The sequence below is a fragment of the Poecilia mexicana genome, unplaced genomic scaffold (assembly GCF_051168715.1).
Source record: "Poecilia mexicana isolate PSO_F unplaced genomic scaffold, ASM5116871v1 scaffold_9, whole genome shotgun sequence".
Lineage (NCBI taxonomy): Eukaryota > Metazoa > Chordata > Actinopteri > Cyprinodontiformes > Poeciliidae > Poecilia > Poecilia mexicana.
In genome coordinates this window covers 33,009,318-33,030,492 of record NW_028263378.1, presented here as the reverse complement: position 1 = coordinate 33,030,492, position 21,175 = coordinate 33,009,318, and the positions used below count along the sequence as shown (strand labels likewise).

General features: G+C 39.0%; 1 protein-coding gene across 1 annotated transcript in view; it reads right to left on the bottom strand.

Moving 5' to 3' along the window:
• Nucleotides 1-2,215: 2,215 nt before the first annotated feature.
• Nucleotides 2,216-21,175, bottom strand: part of npr3 (natriuretic peptide receptor 3) — a 92,811-nt gene continuing 73,851 nt past the window's right edge. Inside the window, exons 6-8 of the mRNA XM_088009165.1 lie at nt 21,021-21,147; nt 20,835-20,919; nt 2,216-6,597 (exon numbers count right to left, since the gene is read on the bottom strand). Of these exons, the coding sequence (XP_087865291.1) occupies nt 6,486-6,597; nt 20,835-20,919; nt 21,021-21,147 (324 nt within the window). The 3' untranslated portion in view covers nt 2,216-6,485. The remainder of the gene's footprint in view (nt 6,598-20,834; nt 20,920-21,020; nt 21,148-21,175) is intronic.

Here is a 21,175-nt window from a genome sequence, read left to right as displayed (position 1 = left end):
TATGTCCACCGGCGAGTTACCAGCTAATATTAGCTACAGTGCTAATATTAGCTACATTTGTTTACCCGCAAATAACCCGCAAAATTATTTAAGTCTTCGAGCTGCGATGTAAGACGCTGGTTCTGCTCTCCTGTTGAACCGCTGCTACGCTACAGGTAAGTAATATTTCACAGACGGAGCTTCGCTTCTGCTCCTCCTGGTAGTGACTCTCACACCGAACCTGCTTAAAGCTGCAGCATCTAACTTAAAAAAAATAAATTTTACATGCGTATTAAAACTTTTGCTGTCCTAATATGAGACAGATAATCTCTGAAAAAATAATCGATCTCCTCCCTGTTCTGCATAATTACTCCGCTCAGTCAGAAACAGCCAATCAGAGCTAGCAGTAAACAGCTAGCCGCCATGCTAACAAGAAGTTTTCATTCAGTAACTCTGGATTGTTTATTGTAATGGAACCTGTTTTTGCCTTTGAATGTTAAGTTTTATACTGGAATTTTTTTGGCAATGTTGAGAGGTTTTATTTTGGCTCTTTGCGTTTTTTAGCCTCTTCAGAGCCTTCATATGTTATCAGTCTGTTAAAGATAGTATTACCAATAGCAGTACAATTTGCACAATGCCTGTTTTGTTTAGTTTTCTTCTTGAAAAAAGTTATTAAAAACAAGTTTTTGTCTAAATTAAGGTGAATTTATGGTTCCTTTTTCCACATAATGTAACCGGTAGTGTTTATGATAAAAATAATAATAATAATTATGTGATCGGTATCGGTGATCGGTATCGGTGATCAGCCCACATGGGTGATCGGTATCGGGAGGAAAAAACCTGATCGGCACATCTCTAATATATATAATTCAGTATTAATCATTATTTATTTGTGCCATTATTAATCTTTATTTATTAGTGTTTGTATAGTTATATAAAATATGTATTGATATTACTAAATAATTTATTAAATAAATTATGAACGGCTGTGTGCTTTGTAATATGCTCTTCATACATCGATATCAGAATATTCCATTCCTATTCTATTGTTATAGCCACTAAGCATATTTAAATATGATGAACTATGTATTAAAAACATACTTAAAAAATACAATTGTTTATAAATGTTGCTTTGATAGATGTTTGAATATGGTTTCCAGTAACAAAAAAGTGTGTTATGATCGATTAAATCCGCTGATACGTCATTGTGCCTGCTAAACACATAACGCTGAGTGGAGTGGAGTACCGCTCCAAGATGGCCGCCCTAAATCTCGTCAGCGACGATAGACGAGAGCGGTCCATGAGGCGTCTATCCTTATATTATGTCTATGGATACACCGGACCCATCCTTCAAATCTGGGGAAAAGAAGGACGCATTTGAAGGATGCATTTGAAGGAGTCTTTGAATTCGGACAGATCTTGTCGCCACGCTATGACGTAATCGGCCTACAAATACATCCTTCGAAGGATGCAGACCCTGAATTCGGACACACCCATAGTCTCTGCTTAGATTCTCTGCTGCTTCTGGAACAAAAAAAATGCACCGTTGCCTGTCAACTTCTCAGCCAAAAGAATGAAAGTGTTGTACTGGGTGCGTTTTGTTTCCTACTAGCGGGTGTGCCTGTGTGGCTACTATCGATTGTAGCAACCTGTGCCACCCAGAGGTTGTTGGAAGAAACAATGGCCTCAGCTTTGTGCTCCATATTACACTAAACATCCGCCATCAGTGTGCTACTGATCGTTAACAACCTTCTGATTTTAGGCAGGCGTTTGTTCACCCAAACAACTCCTTACATTCCTACAACCTGCATCCGATTGTAGCAAATTGCTAAAATTGGTAGTAACCACATCGGCACACCGCTAGAAGGAAACAAATGCACCCAGTACAACACTTTCATTCTATTGGCTGAGAGGTTGCCAGGTGACGGTGCCAAAAGGCGGTTCCAAAAGCAAGCAGAGAACGTTTCATAAGCAAGCAGAGAATTCTGCAAGAGTGCGAAGAGAACATTACAAATTTTGAGAAGAAAGACATGAAGTCCTGCTTTCAAAATGAAAATGTGTGCTCTCGAATTATGTCAGAAAAATTCCCCCATAGAGAACTTCTTTTTGGTATTGCTGTAGTGGAAATTAAAACATTTTTACTAGCCACTCATACAAATGTATGAGTGGCTAGTAAACACCAGACACCAGTCACTGTTTTTTTCTTTCAATTACAAACCCCACCAGTACAAGCAAATGACATAAAATACATGATTTATTCTTAACTCTATGGAAACCAGTTTACTGACAATCAGTTTATCATACATATGTACGTATACAGACTAATTAGAATAAACTATGGATACCATAACAGAGGTGTAGTGCAATAAGTTCAGTTGTAGTAATTACTAACAGTAAATTTAACTACACAACGTTCTTGCAATCATTTCCTATGTTGAACATTTCCACATTTTGCCTACTACTCCCCCAGACAGTATTTACTGAAGATGTGTCTAGTTACTTTTAAACATTTTTAAAGTGTTATCAATAGCTGTTTTCTAATTGTTCTATTTGTTGTTCCTTACTTATTACGTTTTCTATTGAAATTCACAATTATTCTTATTACTAAAAATATCTCAGAACGTGTTCATTATTAATTCCATGAGCCATCATCATTCCTGTGTTATATGCCCCCTCCCCCCCTCTCAAGTTAGTTTCTTTCCTTCCCCACCTTGTAGTAATACCTTCTGTGTGGTAATTAACATATTGGTTAGTTTGACACATTTTTCTGAATGGGTTTAGTTTGACACATTTTTCTGAATGGGTTTACGCGCTTTTTAGCTTTTGTTATAGTTTTTCTGATCCTCCCCGTCTCGTATCCGCTCACTTAGCTGAAATGGCGCTATTTATAACCTTAGAGAGGAGTTGCGGGCAGAGGACTGAGGGATTTCATTGGATAAGCTCAATGTCATCAGTGAAATCAACAAATGGGCTGTCGCGGTCGATATAATTATATTATATTATAATATTTTTTTTGTTAAATTATGACAGCCTAGGTCCATCCCATATACAGGTCCTTCTAAAAAAATTATCATATTGCGATAAAGTTAATTATTTTCCATAATGTAATGATAAAAATTAAACTGTCATATATTTTAGATTCATTGCACACCAACTGAAATATTTCTGGTCTTTTATTGTTTTAATACTGATGATTTTGGCATACAGCTCATGAAAACCCAAAATTCCTGTCTCAAAAAATTAGCATATTTCATCCGACCAATAAAAGAAATGTGTTTTAATACCAAAAAAGTTAACCTTCAAATAATTATGTTAAGTTATGCACTCAGCACTTGGCCAGGAATCCTTTTGCAGCCTTCAATGCGGCGTAGCATCGAGGCAATCAGCCTGTGGCACTGCTGAGGTGTTATGGAGGCCCAGGATGCTTCGATAGCGGCCTTAAGCTCATCCAGAGTGTTGGGTCTCTCAACTTTCTCTTCACAATATACCACAGATTTTCTATGGGGTTCAGGTCAGGAGAGTTGGCAGCCCAATTGAGCACAGTAATACCATGGTCAGTAAACCATTTACCAGTGGTTTTGGGACTGTGATCAGGTGCCAGGTCGTGCTGAAAAATGAAATCTTCATCTCCATAAAGCTTTTCAGCAGATGGAAGCATGAAGTGCTCAAAAATCTCCTGATAGCTGCTGCATTGACCCTGCCCTTGATAAAACACAGTGGACCAACTCCAGCAGCTGACATGGCTCCCCAGACCATCACTGACTGTGGGTAGTTGACACTGGACTTCTGGATTTTTGGCATTTCTTTCTCCCCAGTCTTCCTCCAGACTCTGGCACCTTGATTTCCGAATGACATGCAAAATTTTCTTTCATCAGAAAAAAGTACTTTGGACCACTGAGCAACAGTCCAGTGCTGCTTCTCTGTAGCCCAGATCAGGCGCTTCTGCCGCTGTTTCTGGTTCAAAAGTGGCTTGACCTGTAGCCCATTTCCTGCACACACCTGTGGATGTTTCTACTCCAGACTCAGTCCACTGCTTCCGGAGGTCCCCCAAGGTCTGGAATCGGCCCTTCTCCACAATCTTCCTCAGGGTCCGGTCACCTCTTCTCGTTGTGCAGCATTTTCTGCCAACCTTTTTCCTTCCCACAGACCGGAATCATGGGTAAGACTGCTGACCTGACTGCTGTCCAGAAGGCCATCATTGACGCCCTCAAGCAAGAGGGTAAGACACAGAAAGAAATTTCTGAACAAATAGGCTGTTCCCAGAGTGCTGTATCAAGGCGCCTCAGTGGGAACATCAGTCAGTCAGTCAGTCAGTCAGTCAGTGGGAACATCAGTCAGTCAGGTCATCAGTCTTACCCATGATTCCGGTTTTGAGTAATGAACCAGGCTGGGAGTTTTTAAAAGCCTCAGGAATCTTTTGCAGGTGTTTAGAGTTACTTTGTCGATTCAGATGATGAGGTTAATTGCTCGTTCAGAGAACCTTTTCATGATATGCAAATTTTTTGAGACGGGGATTTTGGGTTTTCATGAGCTGTATGCCAAAATCATCAGTATTAAAACAATAAAAGACCAGAAATATTTCAGTTGGTGTGGAATGAATCTAAAATATATGACAGTTTAATTTTTATCATTACATTATGGAAAATAATGAACTTTATCTCAGTATGCTAATTTTTTGAGAAGGACCTGTACAGTATGTCCATCAGTCTGTAGTCCAGTCAGCCACTCCTACCCTGGACAGATTCTGGACCGTATCTCTCCATGTTTCAGACCAAACATGAAGGGAAACTTGACCAGTTCTTGTTAGCCACTGTACTAACCTAGCATATTACCGCCACTTCCTGGACATAAAATTATCACGTTTTTACAAGATGCGTATCACGTTATAACGTAATAGAGCTCAAATTTTTTCCCCCTGCGTGATAGCAATGCACTTCTGTAGATTTGAGATTCGGGTGGAGGTTTGTAAACGTAAAGCCAGGGCTATGGAAGTATTTAAAACAAAACATATGCATGTTAGAATGGCAAAGGTCAAAGTCTAGACCTAAACTCAATCGACAATCTGTGGAAAGATCTGAAAACTGCTGTTCACAAACATTCTTCATCTAATCTGACTGACCTGGAACTTATTTGCAAAAAAGAATGAGCAAAGCTGGTAGAGACAAACCCTAAAATACTTTCTGCCGTATTAGCAGCAAAAGGTGGTTCCACAAAGTATTGACTCAGGAGCACTGAAACTTTTGCATATCACACTTTTCAGTTTTTTATTTGTTAAAGATGTCTTGAATCATTTATAAGTTTATGAACTATATTTATGTTTGTAGTTGTAATGTGACAAAATATGGAAAAGTTCAAGGGGTAAGAATACTTTGCAAACCACTTCTTATACAAAGAAAATCTGTGCAATACACAATACACAGTTATATACAAAACACTATATTTGATTTCTTGTGCCATTCCTCCATCATTTAGCCTTTTTTCACCACATTTTTGAGCCACAAGTTTATTATTTGTGACTTAAAATCAGTCTCCGAAATTGAAGCAAAAAGCACTCTTACTGTGAGACTGCACAACGACTGCATAATTTTTTCTTTGTACAAACCACAATTTCCTAAATTTTTACTTCTAGAATGGCAATCTTTGTTTGCTGTATCTGTAATTTAGGACATCTGTCTAACTGTTGAATCAGCAAAGCAAAAAAAAAAAAAGAAAAAAAGAAAAGAAATTCCTTGTTCCTTGCTTTATGACAATAAAGTAACCAAGTTAGTTCCAATACAGTTTTACTATAAATAAATAAATAAATATAGATATTTTGTAGTTTGAAACAGACAGTGTAATTTTAATTTAATAAACAGTCAATTTGAAGAGGATAAATCTGTGTATTATAAAATATATTTCAGGACCAATACACCAGAATAAGAGAGAGAAAGAAATTATAATAAGATCATTAACTGAAAACCTGAGCAGTGGAAAACGCACACACACACACACACACACACACACACACACACACACACACACACACACACACACACACACACAAAAGGAAAACCTTTTTTTCATAGAGCATTCTTCAATTCACCAGTAAACTTCATCTTTGTGTGTTTAAGGAAAGTCTAAGGCAGTGTTTCCCAACCCTGGTCCTCAAGGCACACTGTCCTACATGGTTTAGAGGTTTCCCTGCTTTAATGTGCCTGATTCAGCTGATTGCAGTTCAGCAAACGCCTGTTAATCAGTCATCGATTGAAATCAGCTGGACTGAAGCAAGGAAATACCTAAAACATGCAGGGTAGTGAGCTTTGAGGACCAGGGTTGGGAAACACTGGTCTAAGGTGACTGGGGTGTGTACCTGTTAAAACAGACCCAGGTTCTAAGAAGTAAATCTGCCCTAAATACAACAAGAAATGTCAAATTGCAGTGGATATGGAATCACTGAAAAATACAGTAAAAACTTTATCCACATTCACATGTATAATCTTCTGTCAGGAACTCATCCTTAATGTGGATTAAGCTGCTGAGAAGTTTGATCTTATGGAGTCCTCTCGTAACTGATGGTGCTTCATGGATTCAGGCTCTTCAACACGTGTACGCCGCTGAATAGTTATCCGGTAGTTTTTTCTGCAAAACCAGGCAAAGCAAATTTGATTATTTATTATGTTTCTATGCTGGTTTAACTATGATGCAGTGAAATACGTTACATTTTTTCAAGCTAAAGTCACAAGCTTTTGCTTCAGTTGGTCTATGTTTGAGATGCCACTGCCCACAGAGTGTTTAAAAACAAAGGGGTGCAATGCTGTGCTTTTATAAAATCAGTCAAACACACAAGGTGTGTAACTTGTCTGCTTTGCACTTAGCACAACAAATTGAAGACATAATTTAAAAAGTTGAAATTTTAAAATGAATCCTAAAATATACAGGGAGCCAGTAAAGTGAGGCCAGGACAGGGGTCACTTGCTCTCTCTTTCGAGTTCCTGTCAAAAGTCGACAGGAACTCAACTGACTGACTCCCAGATAAAGTGAGTTACAGTAATCCAATCGAGTCGAAATAAAAGCGCGGATCACTGTTTCAAAATGCTGCCTGGAAAGAAAAGATTTCACTGATATGTACTAAAATATGTACTAAAATTATTTGTTTTTTTGTTAGGGTTTTTTTTGTACAACATAATAAGCCCTCCGGTCACCTTGTTACCTTTGACCTTTTGCCCGTGACGCACGACGCAGTTGCTTCTCGTGCAGTGAGATAAGGCGGCCAGCTGCGGAGCTCAACGTAGTGAACATTCCAGATAGCAGAACAGGTTTTGGTGAATTAAAAAAAAAGGTTTTTGGTGAATAAAGTGGAGTAGACTTGCTACTTGTCAGATGACGGAAAACGTTGAAGTATCGTTTCTGCTTCAGCGGTTTAAGCAGAGAGGTAATGAAATACAACAGACACTGATAGGCCTCTGCGTCTGCCTTTCTCTGAAGAACTACTGAGTGGAGGAGACAGCCAGGTGAGGAAAAACTGTTCTTATCTATCAATTCAGTATTTTTATCATACAGACATTAGGCTGTTGTTGTTGTGCTAATAGCTAGCTGTTAGCTAACTACTTTGCTAGCAAAGTCAGATAACTAAAAAACTTCTTCCCTGTATCGTTAATGATAGCAGTCAGTCTTCAATATTGCTTATGCAATAGGGGGCACATCTCCCGTCCAAAACTGATCATCTCCATAATGTCTTCTAATTTCCTTTGCTGCATAATGTACATTGTATTTATTCTAGCTAGGGCTGAAACGATTCCTCGAATGATTCGAGTACCTCGATTACTAAAATTCCTCGAGGAAAATTTACCTGCCTCGAAGCTTCTTTAATTTATGTTTTATTAGTTGGCGCACCGTGTTCCGGCCGGGACTTCATTTGCGTTGCGCGGAGCTCTCACTTCCGCCTCTGAGTTGTTGACAAAAGCTAAGTCTCAGCGGCATAAAGTCCAATCTTCAAGATTGGCCCGTGGGGATTTTATTGATTGATGATAATGCCTGACTTTTTATCGTTTTTGGGGAACCAATAAGCATCCTTAAAATGACTGGGGGAATGCCTGGAGTACGGCAGCATTTCTCCTCCGGGGCTGCTGGTTGAAAGCGAACGGCGGGAAGAGCACTGAGGTGAGCGGATAGACTGAACAGGGCGGGCGGCTGAGTAGCTGATGCTTACCGTGTAGCTTTACCGACGAACCGCACAATAAATTTCATATCCCGGTCTGAAGAAACGGGTGGCGGAGCGCATCGTACATGGCTGGTAGATGAGTTTCTGAGTGTGACCAGTGAAGGTGTCGTAAATATCCCGTATTGCTTCCCCCCGTGTTCGTCCCCCGGTCTAACGGTTCGTCAGTCCGCTGGTCTATTTCCTCCCCTCCACCCATCTTACGTTCGTTCATTCGCCCTCTCCTCCCACTCCAGGCGGCATTTCCCGTATTTTCAAACCCAAAGCGTGACAGGTTAGGTGGCAAGGTGAGTTTAATTAATCTATTAAACTCACTGAAGATGAATACATAAACTAAAAGCTGGATTGTAGACATTTTTTATAAGCATATTTGTGAGCCTGCCTCTTTGTTATTAAATTCAATATAATTTCAGATTTTTCTATAACTTTTCTTCTGGTTAACTTAGAAAGTGAGCTATTATTGTTACAGGTTAGTTTTCTAAACTACAAAAAAGCAACTGTTAGGGATGCTCAAATATGAAAAATTGGACTGATATTGATATCTGATAGTAACACCGGTATTATGCCAGATTTACCAATATTTCATTTTATAATTTTTTTATCCGATTACGCGATTAATCGTAAGAATAATCGATAGATTACTCGATTACTAAAATATTCGTTTACAACAGCCCTAATTCTAGCGTTAGGTAAATGTATCTTGAAGGAGAATAGCACTTAAATAAAAGTCCAACAAGGATATTAATTTAGAATTAAAAATAACTCACCCTGAATTACCACTATAGATATAATGTATGCAATAATCAATCAAGTTGCTCCTGTCCAATAAAAGCTTGTCATTAATGAAGGGGAAAAAACTCAATCCAGACTTTAATTTTAGGGTCTGGTTCGCAGAGTATGAAGTTAAATTTGTTTCACAATTATTCAATGAAAAAAAAAAAAAAAAACTAACCTCAAACGGCCATTTAGAACACTGACTCCTAAGGGTTAAGTAAAATAAAATTGTAATCAAAATTTTTGGAATTGTAATTTCTTTTTTTTAAACAAAAAGTTTTGTTTAAAAAACTTCTTTTAAAATTAAATAACTAATTTTTGTCTCGTGAACTTAAAAAGTTATTTGCCAAACATAAACTTTTATTTGCACACATCAGAAATCTTTTGTTACGATTTTAGGCCCTGCCCATGACATCATGTGAGAATCACAAGCAAAACTTTGAGTCACAAAAACTTAGAATAGCAAGAAAAGATTTATGACGAGCGCAAATAAGTTTGTTTTGCAAATAATTCTTTCACTTCATGAGACAAAAATGTGTGATTTTAATTTTAAAACAAGTTTTTTTAAGCAAACCTCAGTAGGCTTTTCTCATGGTGACATGCATTAAGAATTCAATTTTTGCTTTTTTCTTTTTTTTTTTTTTTCTTTTTTCTGCAGTTCCACATTAAAGTTTGATGCAGCTCTGCTTTCCTGAATGGACCATCTTCATCTCCACAGCAAGTGTAGCAAACAGGCAGCTCTTTTTTATAGATTACAGTACACTAAAAGGTTGCATTGTGCCCTTGTACACTATTTTTAATAGTGTAATTCTGTAAAGACAGAATATGTAAATCAGAGCTAAACCACCAACTCTGATTTACATATCTTGCTAAATTACGGGTTTGAATATTGCAATACTTTCCTATAACAAAATTAACCTGCAGAAAGAAATTATTAATAAAATATCTTACATATGCATAGATGTATGCTCTATATAGAGATTTTCCTTAGCTTTGATTGTATATCTCACAATTTTGTAATTTATCATTGTTTATTAAACTCTGAAAGCTGAGAGGCTTTGTTAATATTCTGTCCTAGAAGGCGGTTAGATGTGCACATTTTTTTTCAGCACCTGCCCCTTTTTGTGGTCTCTGCATGGCCCTGCCTTGGTAATGTAATATAATGTAAAAGATTTGTAAAGCTGCTAATAGAAAATTAGTGTGAACGGTCCAGTTCAACAGCCAAACATTTATGCTAGCGTCTTTGTGTTTGCGTGAAACTGAGTTTAAACTTTAAATGAGTTGATTCTCATGGTTGGTGGTGTACATTTCTGAGGTATTTTTGGCTTCAAAACGGTGTGTTTGATAACATTTGATAACAATAATTAAATTTAACTACTCAATGTTTGACATTGTCTAGCAAAATGTTTTTACATCAGGCTACATAGCTGCTACATCGATGAGCTGCTGCTCTATGCTGTAGTTGTGGATATGTTGTTTGCTGCTGAGCATAATCATTTTGTGGCTAAAACAAACATTATTTTTCCAAGTTATGTGAAAGGCTCAGAATCAGTCCAGTACCAATCCACATTCTCAGGGGAGAAAAACTCACCTGGTATAAATTACATTTTTAGCTATTAGAGTAACACTTACGAGAAATTTATTTAATCGTAGAATGTCATGAATATGTGTGTAGAGCTGCACTGATGCAGTTTTCTGGCCAATTTCTGGTTACCGATCTTTAAAAAGCCTGACCCGCCAATTTTGATTTTGGTTGATATAAATTTTCTTTTGTCTGAAATGTCGCTAAATATACCAAAAAAGTCGGTGAGTTGGCAACAATGGGGTGAATATTGTTAACTGTAAATGTGCAGACCTGACCTGGTGGGCTGGTCTGTCAGTCAAACCTCTCACTGCAGAGCAGAAAAGGACAGAGGCTGATCCTTAATTGCTGACGAAGATAAGATTAGGGGAAAAGATCAGCTTCACATGTAAGTATTGGCCAATCACGATCCCCCAAAATTAAGGAAATCGGCGCCCAGAAATTGACTGGTCGATAAATCAGTTGGCCAATAAATGTATCCTGTTATACATGTATATAATGTAAAAAGCACTGCCAGAGATGCAATAAATTTATAGCAGATATGTGAATGATCTAATGATCGGACTGCTGATTGCAGCCAGTGCAATCAGCAATCACATTTAAAAAAAAAAAAAAAAGATACCTTGCACATTTAACAGTCAGGCGTAGAGCCTCAATGACAACTGTGAGGATTTGTTTTTTTCTGTGTGCTTATTTAGGTTTCTGTGTTCTGTTGAGTTTCCGTGTTGTCCCATCTACCCTTGATTGCTCCCAGGTCTGTCTTGTTTCCCCAAATACCCTGTGTATTTAAATCCACTCGTGTCTCTTGTTTTCTTGTTGGGTCCTTGTCTTGTTTATTTGTCTATTTGTTTGTCATTATGATTTGCTACCAGTTCTGAGCTCTTACCCTTCTGCTCACCTGTGCTGCCAGATTTCATTCTACAAACCTGGGTCTACTGTGTCTACCTCACCACTCTACTACCACCAAATCGTGACAATAACTCTGCGCCGTCTCACTTTCCAGCCCTGCATTCAATGATAACTTGCCATGCATGAGCCATGTCTCTCAAAAGGTTCAAAAACCATGACTGAGGCAAAAGAGTCAAAATGTTTTTTTTCTTCTTTAATTTTCAGCCACAAACTTTTAAATTAAAATATCTACTGTTATGTGCTCCTGTCTCTCACCTTCTGGTCTTCTCCTATCTCTCCCTCATTTTGACTCTCCACATCAAGCGGATAGCATAGCATTAATGGATTTACAACAGATGCTACATGTAGAAGTGTACGATATCAGAATATGAACTAACTAAAGATAAAATAAGTATGTTATCATAAAGAATGATAATTTTAACTGATTTGATGCATACATTATACATCTCATAAGATGTCAACTCCATTTACTGCATAACCTGTCCCTTACAGTAAAAGTTTTCACTAATTTATTTTAAAACCACTCTTCAAGCTCCGTATCATCCTCTCCTTTCATGTCTCCTATTTGCTGCTCCTAAACTTACAAAATGTAAAATGACTTAAGAGATGAACAGCAAAGGCATAGATATGAATATGTAGACGCCTTATTGAGCGGGTTGGCCTGTTCCTGTGATATGTCACAGCATCCGCCATATTGAATGTGGCACATCTGCCAGTAAGCTAATACAAGTTAATAAACAGAACTTCATCAAGCACCGTTTGTTGGGAACTGAGGTTTTGGGTTCTGTGAGGGGTTTCCACATCCTTTCCGCCTCCACAGTTTCTCCACTAGATGAAGCCAAGGAGTTGCTGTCACTGTAGGGCGGATCAGCTGATTATTGTACACACCTGCTTATCATCTACTGCAATCTTTCAGTGCTTAAGAGGAGAAGGTTTCCAGTCCACCGGTATTAGCCATTCATGGTACTCTGAGCCTGCCAGAATATGTCCTCTCTGTGGTCCATGAGTTTTTTTTGTGGATTTTGTGATTCACCTTTATGATCTCATTTAAAGGTCCTCTGGATTCCACTCCCAGTGTTACTTTGGTTTTCTCCTCATGCTCTCAGCAGATAGAATCTTGGTGAAGACTCTTTCTGCTGACATAGAAGACTGCTTTTAAAACTCCAATTGGACATTTTGAAGACTTAATTATGCCCTTCGGCCTTTGCAATGCCCCAACCTTCTTTCAAGCCCTTGTAAATGACGTTCTCCATGATTTTCTGAATATTTTTGTGTTCGTGTACCTGGATGACATTTTCATATATTCTAAGTCCCAGTCAGAACATAAGGAACACATTCGCCAACATTTCCTTGAAAACAGACTATATGTCAAAGCAGAGAGGTGCGAGTTTCACAAACATTCTGTCACCTTTTTGGGCTACATCCTTGAGGGTTGACAAGTGCGACCTACCCCCGTAAAGGTCCAAGCAGTTCTCAACTGGTCCATTCCTCAAACCCGCAAGCAGCTCCAGAGATTTTCAGGATTCACCAACTTCTACCGCCGATTCATCAGAAATTACAGTCAGACAGTAGCACCATTAACCGCTCTTACCTCCACCAAGGTCCTTTTCACATGGACTGCCAAAGCTGATGCCACCTTTCTCAGTCTCAAGATCTGGTTCTCCCAACACCCGTTGTCATCCAGTAAACAGTTCATTGTCGAAGTTGATGCTTCTGAAACTGGGGTTGGAGTTGTCCTTTTTCAGTGCTCTGGTTCCAACAACAAAATTCATCCTTGTGGTTTCTTTTCTTGCAGTCCCAGTCGAATGAAATCATAATGTGGGGGACCGTGAACTCCTGGCTATCAAGCTTGCTTTGGAGGAGCGGCGCCACTGGTTAGAGGGTGCTGGTCTCGACAGATCATAAGAACCTGTCCTATCTTCAAGCTGCCAAAAGATTAAACCCCTGTCAATCTCAGTGGTCCCCGTTTTCTTCCCCGCTTTAACCCCCCTCTCTCATATCAATCAGGTTCTAAGAACATAAAACCGGATGGGCTCTCCAGACTACACTCACCCGATGACCTCAAAAAGATGCCGGCACCCAGTCTTCTACCCAGTCCTTCCATTACTACCCTTACATACATTGAAGGTATTATAAACCAAGTTCTACAGACAGAACCAGACCTTGGACCCCTCTATCCAACATGACATACATACCCACTTTAGTCAGAGCCTGCCTCATCCATAGGATCCATTTGGCAAAATTCTCTGCACATCCTGGAAGCTGTCGGACCATCGCTCTCATTATTTGTCGTTTTTGGCGGTGATCCATACATAAAGATGTTAGAGAATATGCCCTCGCCTGTCCTGTCTTTGCCCACAATAAATCTTTCATGCTAACCTCCATCAGGACTGCTTCAGCCTCTGGCCATTCCCAAGCGACCATCGATTTTGTAACTGGAACTTACCCTAACCCAGAGGTTCCCAAACTATGGGGCGCGCCCCCTAGGGGGGGCGCCGTTTCATTGCAGGGGGGGCACGGGAAGCCGTCTGGATGAAAAAAACAAAAACAAAACCTGAACACTGTATGCGCTGGGTTTTTACCTTAGAATGGCCAACTCTGTTATTCCTATGTCTATTTGATACAGTAGAGGCTTCCACACTTCCCATATTTGTGTCCTCTGTCACTTTTATCAGCAGTTAAAACTGTTTAATCCGTTGTTAACATGTTGTAACCCGTTTTTCCGAGCCGCCTTTAAACGCAACATGAGCGCTACGACGCTCGCGCTGGGTTTCCACCTGTGAAGGAGACCTGCTGCTGCTGTGCGGAGCTACGTAGGTTTGTGTTAGAATCACGGCAGCAAACCAGCAAAACGCAAAGAACTTTTCACAGTTTTTCCCTCCAAACTAACCGACTGAGTTGAGTAAAGCTGTTGGATGCAGGTAATGTTAGCTAAAAGATGACTAGCTAATATCAATACAGAACCTTAAGCTGAATAAGTACCTTGTAGGCTACCGATGTTGGTGTCTATTTTCAGCTACGTACATTCATTTAGCCCCCCAAAAAGTCCATGCCACCCCCCCCCCCCCTCACACGCGTCCTTTCAACCAGACAGCCATTTGTAATCCATAGGGGGGGCGCAGACAATGTTTGGAAACCACTCGGGGGGCGCAGAAGAAAAAGTTTGGGAACCACTGCCTTAACCAAAGGTATGACCACAAGCTTCACTATGATTGACTGTTTTTCTAATGCCAGTCATTTCATCCCTCTCAGAAAACTACCTACTGCCTTCCAAACTGCCCAACTCCTAGTCAAGTACATCTTCCATCTCCACAGCATCCCACAAGAAAGAAAGTCACACTTACATTCTGTTTGACCAGTAAAATGGTCAAAAAGAACGCATGAATCAGGAAGTAGAATCGACCTTTAGATGTCTCACTTCCACTAATCTGTCTGACTGGAGCCAGTACTTAGCAAGGATTGAGTATGCTCACAATTCGCATATCTCTGCTGCAACAGGTCTGTCTTCTTTTGAAATATCTCTTGGTTATCAACCTCCACTCTTCCCTGCAGATGAGAAACAGATATCCATAACTTCAGTTATCATCAAGCATATTTGATCTAACACCATCACAGCCCTTAACTCTGGTGTGTGACTGTGGAGGTGTATTAGACCCCACTTGGCATAACATGGCCTGCTGGCATGCTGTTATACGTTATGGTGGTGGTGTTAATTCATAACAAACACCCCAGATGTTTCAGGTTGGCTTCCTTTGTGTTAAAACCAGGATGGTGGAGCGAGCTAACTGTGTTCACTCGGCTGCATGCTGGCATCTAGTGTTATCTGGGGTGTTTGTGTTTTGTGTTGAGCCACATCAGCGACAGGTTGCACCAGATAGCTAGCTAGCTAGCTCGTGTGTTTGCTTTGTGTTAAAGGCTGTTGCAGGGTTGAACAAACCTGGAGCAACATGATTAAAAAGCTATTTCATAAATAATTCTTGTATTTTACCTCATATTTCTGTTATTTAGGTTTAACGCATATCAAAAATGTTTACATTAGTAGAAATAACTTGCAGTAACTGGCTTTTTTATTTGCTTTATATTCAGTGAAAATTAAACATTGGTCAGAGGGACATGCTCATTTGGCTGACTTCTATGCTTCAACAACCCATAAAAACAAAATATCTAGTACATTGTTGTTGTTTGCGACGTGTGAGCTCCTGTTTCGTTTTCGCCTTGGCAGGGTCCACTCGGACCCCCTCTGCTAGCACCCAAAGTGTCAGCATCAACTGTGTTTTTTTTGCCTCAGCGACTGCATCAACTGTATCGCTTCAGACACACACACACGAGGGTTAACTGCACTTTTGAACAGAATCACCGATTTGCTGACAGGAAAAGAGCCCCAGCTCCACATTATATGCCTAGCAAAAAGGTCTGGCTGTCCTCATGTGACATTCCACTTAAATCCGTAAAAAAAAGAAAATAATTCCAAGATTCATTGGTCCATATGAAATCATTAGACCTGCTTTGTCCATTTTTGTCTTCCCTCAACCCATCACATTCATCACACGTTTCATGTTTTCCAGATTAAACCAATTCGGACCAGCATATTGTGCCCTCCTTCCGAGCCCCTTCGATCCCCAGGGCACCTGGCTTATGATATCTGCCGGATCACGGACTCCTGTCAGCAGGGCTGTGGGTGGAAGTACCTTGTTGATTGGGCGGTCTATGGTCCGGAGGGATGGTCTTGGGTGCCCAGCTCTTTCATTTTGGATCCTGATTTCATTTCTGACCATCGCTCTTCCTTGCCTTCTTGTTCCTCTGGACTGCCAGGTGGCGGCCGTTGAAAGAGGGGGCAAGGGGTGTGATATTGGGAGTGGAAAAGAGGGGTTTTCATCTCTTTTCCACCTCCACAGTTTGTCCACCAGATGGAGGAGTTGCTGCCACTGGAGGGCAGACAAGCTTATTACTGCACACACCTGCTAATTATCTACTGCAATCTTCCAGTGCTTAAGAGGAGAGGGTTGCCAGTCCACCGGTGTCTGAGTGTTAGCTGGTGTCTGAGTGTTAGCCAGTCTTGGTACTCTGAGCCTCCCAGAGTTTATTATCTCTGTGTTCCCTGAATTTTTTGTGACCCACCTTTATGATTTCCTTTATAAGTTCTCTCAGCGGTGCTCTGGATTCCACTCCCAGTGCTGCTTTGGTTTCTCCTCATGCTCTCAAGAATCTCATTGAAGTTCTATGGTTCAACTCCCAAGATCGGCAACTCCCAGCTCCTCTGCTTCCAATCAGAACTGCGTACCTGTCAATCCTCCATCACCACTAGCACCCTGCAACTCTAGTTTGACTAACTAAGGAAGACCCCTCACTATCCTTTAATGGTGATCAAACTGGACCCCACAGTTAGTCTACAACTATGTACAACACTGTGTACAACATTGTTATACTGATAACATGATTAATAAATTGACAGTCTTATCCATACACAATGAAACAAGAATTTATCATTGTGAGGCATTGATATATTCACTGACATATATTCAATTTTGAGAGATGAACTAAGGTTTTTGATAAAGAAACTTGCTTTTACAAGCAAACGAATGCTATGTTTTGAGAAATGTGCTTACTGTTTTGCAAATGTCAAAAATGATTTGAGAAATGCACCAAAGTGAATGGAAAAAAAAACTGAGAGATAGTTTATGTTTCTGTTACTTTTCAGGACTTGTAACTTATATAAATGGTTGATGACAACATTTTACACCCAGATAAAAGGTGAGTATCTATTTTGTGAAATACCAAGCTTTTAAAGATGATTTTGTATTGAAATTTGGACGCAAGATTGTTTAGCATGTTATAAGGGTTCTCTATGTTTGGGGACATACATTTTTAAAAAGAGGAAAAGTCCAAAGGCGCTCTTGCCAAACAACAAAAACCTTGATCAGGATTCCTCTATCCTTTATAAAAAAAACATGGCTGTGGGATGGAATCCAGATGATATAGAATAAATGGCTCAAGGCATCATAAAAATATCTTTAGAAATACTTATGTTTACCTTTACTTGAATGTTTCTGATTTGTGCAGTGTTTTCTACTTAGCCCCGTAGGGAACATGGAGAATTTCTTTTGCGTTACCTCACAATAAATTAGCAAATACACCCTGGTCATTAAAAAGCCTTAGTGAAAACGTGTTTATATTTTCTTAATTCTTCGATGCTAAAAACTGATTAAAAATTTATTTATTCACTACATGTTTATGTTTGTTTGTGTAAGGTTGAGATGGAGCTGTACATGAAAACAGCCCTTTATTAACCATTCAGATTACCTGGCGACCTGTCCAGACTTGCCTATTGTGAGGTAATGCAAAAGTTTTGCAAGGGAATGCAATACTTTTGCGAGGTAATAGAAGAGACAGAAAAATCCTCCATGTCTCCTTGGGGGGCGCCATAGTATTCCACATTTTTAGGGTTTATAATTCAGCTTTATCTTTGAAATGCCACCTTCTGAAATAGCATATTATTTTCTAACTGAGCTCATGGTGTAGTAGCGTAAAACCATGTAATAAATCCAGGTCTGACAGAGACATATTTAAGATGATTCTTTGACTGAACATCATATAAACTGACTGTTTACATGCTGTTCATGCAGTGTATCATTTTGACTTTTGCTTTGTTTCTGTTTTCCAACTATAGAGGTGTTCCTGTAATGAACACCTGATTGGAAGACCATGGCCATGTAGCACATCCTCATCAACAAAGTCTGTACTCAGAGACTTGTTTGACTTGTATTTTTGGATTTGAATTGAACTAAGTTACTCTTGATCAACTCAGTCTTTTTTGTGTATATACTCCACAATGAATAATCCCAAATAATAATACTCGCAACCACAACTGCCAGTATTTTACAGTAAATTAGAAACTTTCTTTTACAGTGTAGAAGATGGCGGTGATGTAACGTAGGATTCAGTGTTCAATGAGGCGTCTATGTATTCATAAAGATGTTTCACTTTAGAGTCAAACAGGAAAACAAAATCCACTGTGGAAACACATTTCACCATGTAAATGTGCAGAACAACTAGTGTTCTAGAAGACTAGGGTAGCTGATAACCTAATCATAAATAAATAGTGTGGAAATAATAAATAATAATAAAAAAAAAAAATCAACCTGAAATCCTTTCTGGCTCATGGCTTGCCTGTTCTCCTTTCTGCTTATGATAATATAATTTTTATATTTTACCTCACACCCTAAAGCTCCACCTATCTCTTCCCCAAACCAGTTATTTTCATAATAAAGTTTTGTTCTTATTTACAATGTAACTGGTTAATACATATTTTGCTAACCTGATTTAAGACCTCTCCTGAGCTACCTCAGTCTCAGTCTCATTGTGATGAAATAACAAAACGCGTCAGTGAAGACTTGGGCTGGAATGCTTCGGTCTCTGTTGTGCCTGAAAAAGGCACAACAGAGACCGAGACTGGTGTCCTTCTATTGCTGCTCTGTTTAGTTGGTGTTGAGCCATGGCATCTCGCTGTGGATCTTCAGTTGCACTGCGGCAGAGAGGAAGCAGCTCCAGAGGGTCATAAACAACACCCAGAGAGTGATTGGCTGCCCTCTTCCATCTCTGGACTCACTGCCTCCAGAGAGTCCGCAGCATCATCAAGGATCCCTCACACCCTGGCCACCACATCCTCAAACTCCTGCCCTCAGGGAGGTGTTTCAGGGCAATAAAGTCAAGGACAAATGACTAAAAAACAGTTTCTACCCAAGAGCTGTTGTACTGAATACAGCTAATTTATTTATTTACGTATTTGTCTGTTTTCCTTAACATCCCAGTTGTTTCTGTGTTTTTTCCATTTTATTCTTGAGATATACTTATTTTATTAAACTATTTAACTTGCCTTCGCGAATAGCTATTTTTAAAATTTTGTTGTGCTTTTGTTCGTGCACAAAGACAATAAAAGAAATTCTGATTCCGGTAGAGTCAGAATGTCTGACTCTACCAGAATCTCTGTTCTAGTGAACAGTTGTAGCATGCTGACATCATGCTGGCTAATGTTAAGACAGCAAAGAAAATTATGGGTAACCATGGCAACTAGTGACAGTTTAAATTTAGGCTGGTTCTTTTTGACATCAGGGTGCGCATGCATCCACCATATTTACAAACAAATAATGCCTCTGTATTTTCATTATTATAGATAATCTTGTTTGTCAACATATTTTCAACACTTTTGGAACTTTTGTATGACAGTCTGCAGTGAAATGATCACTAAAGTACAGAAGATGGAGTAGGAAGCCATCTGTTCTTTGTACTTGCTTCGTCTATTGATCTTGAAGAGTTTTAGTTTTAGGGAATGAGAACAGGCGTGCTTGTTCACTGGTGTAATTAGTGATTAATTCACCGCCAGATGTCCTGTTGGCACAACACAGAGGTAAGTTTAAAACATTTCAAACCATGCTTGAATTTAATTAGCATTTGACTTCTAACTCTGTGAATTATTTACTTTTATACTGACAATTTATGCAAAGTTTCAACATCTTGTCAGTGACACTTTAAAGTTTAACCCAGACATCATCATTGTTGTCAAAATAATATTGGCAGATCAACTTGCTAGCGATCCTTGTGTTGAACATCCAAACATATTCATTGCTTCAAAGCCACATGTTGTGCATAAATACAAAATGATCCTGTCTTAACTGTTTCCAATCATGTCACCAGCTTACTGCACACACCACACATCACTACATGACACGAGACATGAGCAGTACCTGCTTTTCTTAAAACAGCTGGAACTATCACAATTCATTGATATAAACACTATAAAAATGTGTTATCAAATTTAGCTGATGCAAAATTTTCAAAATTCACAGCTCATACTGAACTGTGACATCATTTGATCTATTCTTATTTGCTCATTTATTTCTGTTTCACTTTTTCATAGTTTACTTTAATCAACAAGCTCACTGAGCTTGTAATACTCAACTAAACTACTAAGTAAAACAGAATTTTTTTTTTCAGAAGTAGTATTTTAACTGCATGGTTGAAGTATTTTTGCTCATAAACTTGTGTATTAGAGAAAAGTTGTCTGTTTATTCTGCATATGAGCACAAAACCATGTAGTTTGACAACATCATTACTGAACTTAACTCGTCATCTATTGTTATTTAATACCCAATCCTTATCAAGCGAGTATTCATAAACAATAACTGAGAAAACTATTTGGCAATTGTTTTGTGATAATCAGTTGATGTCCCAACTTGGTAATTTTGATCTAAATTACTTATTTTGTTAACAACTGCTTATGGCATGTATTAATTGCTATTCATAGCCAAACCAAAACTATTGTCACACAACATTAACAAATCAACAGATTTGAAGGAAGACAAAAATTCTTTGGTTACTACAGTGTAGTATTGTTACCTGAAAAAGTAGAATGCTATCAGCATTAGAGCTCCAAGAACAGCTCCAACCGTGACTCCAGTTAAGGCTGATACTCCCAGTCCACCTAATCGTGAGAAGTTGAGAAAAACGCAAACATAATGATACATTATCAAGTCAATGAAGCTGAAAGTTAAATTAGTTCTTCAAACAGGGAAATATGTTTACATGAATGATTTTCCACTTCTTTTTCTTTTTTTGGCACTTCCTTTCTTCTTGTCAGAGTGAAATGATCACTGTTGAAGGCAGGCAACAGCTGAAAAGTTTTATTTTCCCCAAAGTAGTTGACTACCACCTGTAAATCAGATATCTATATTACTTTC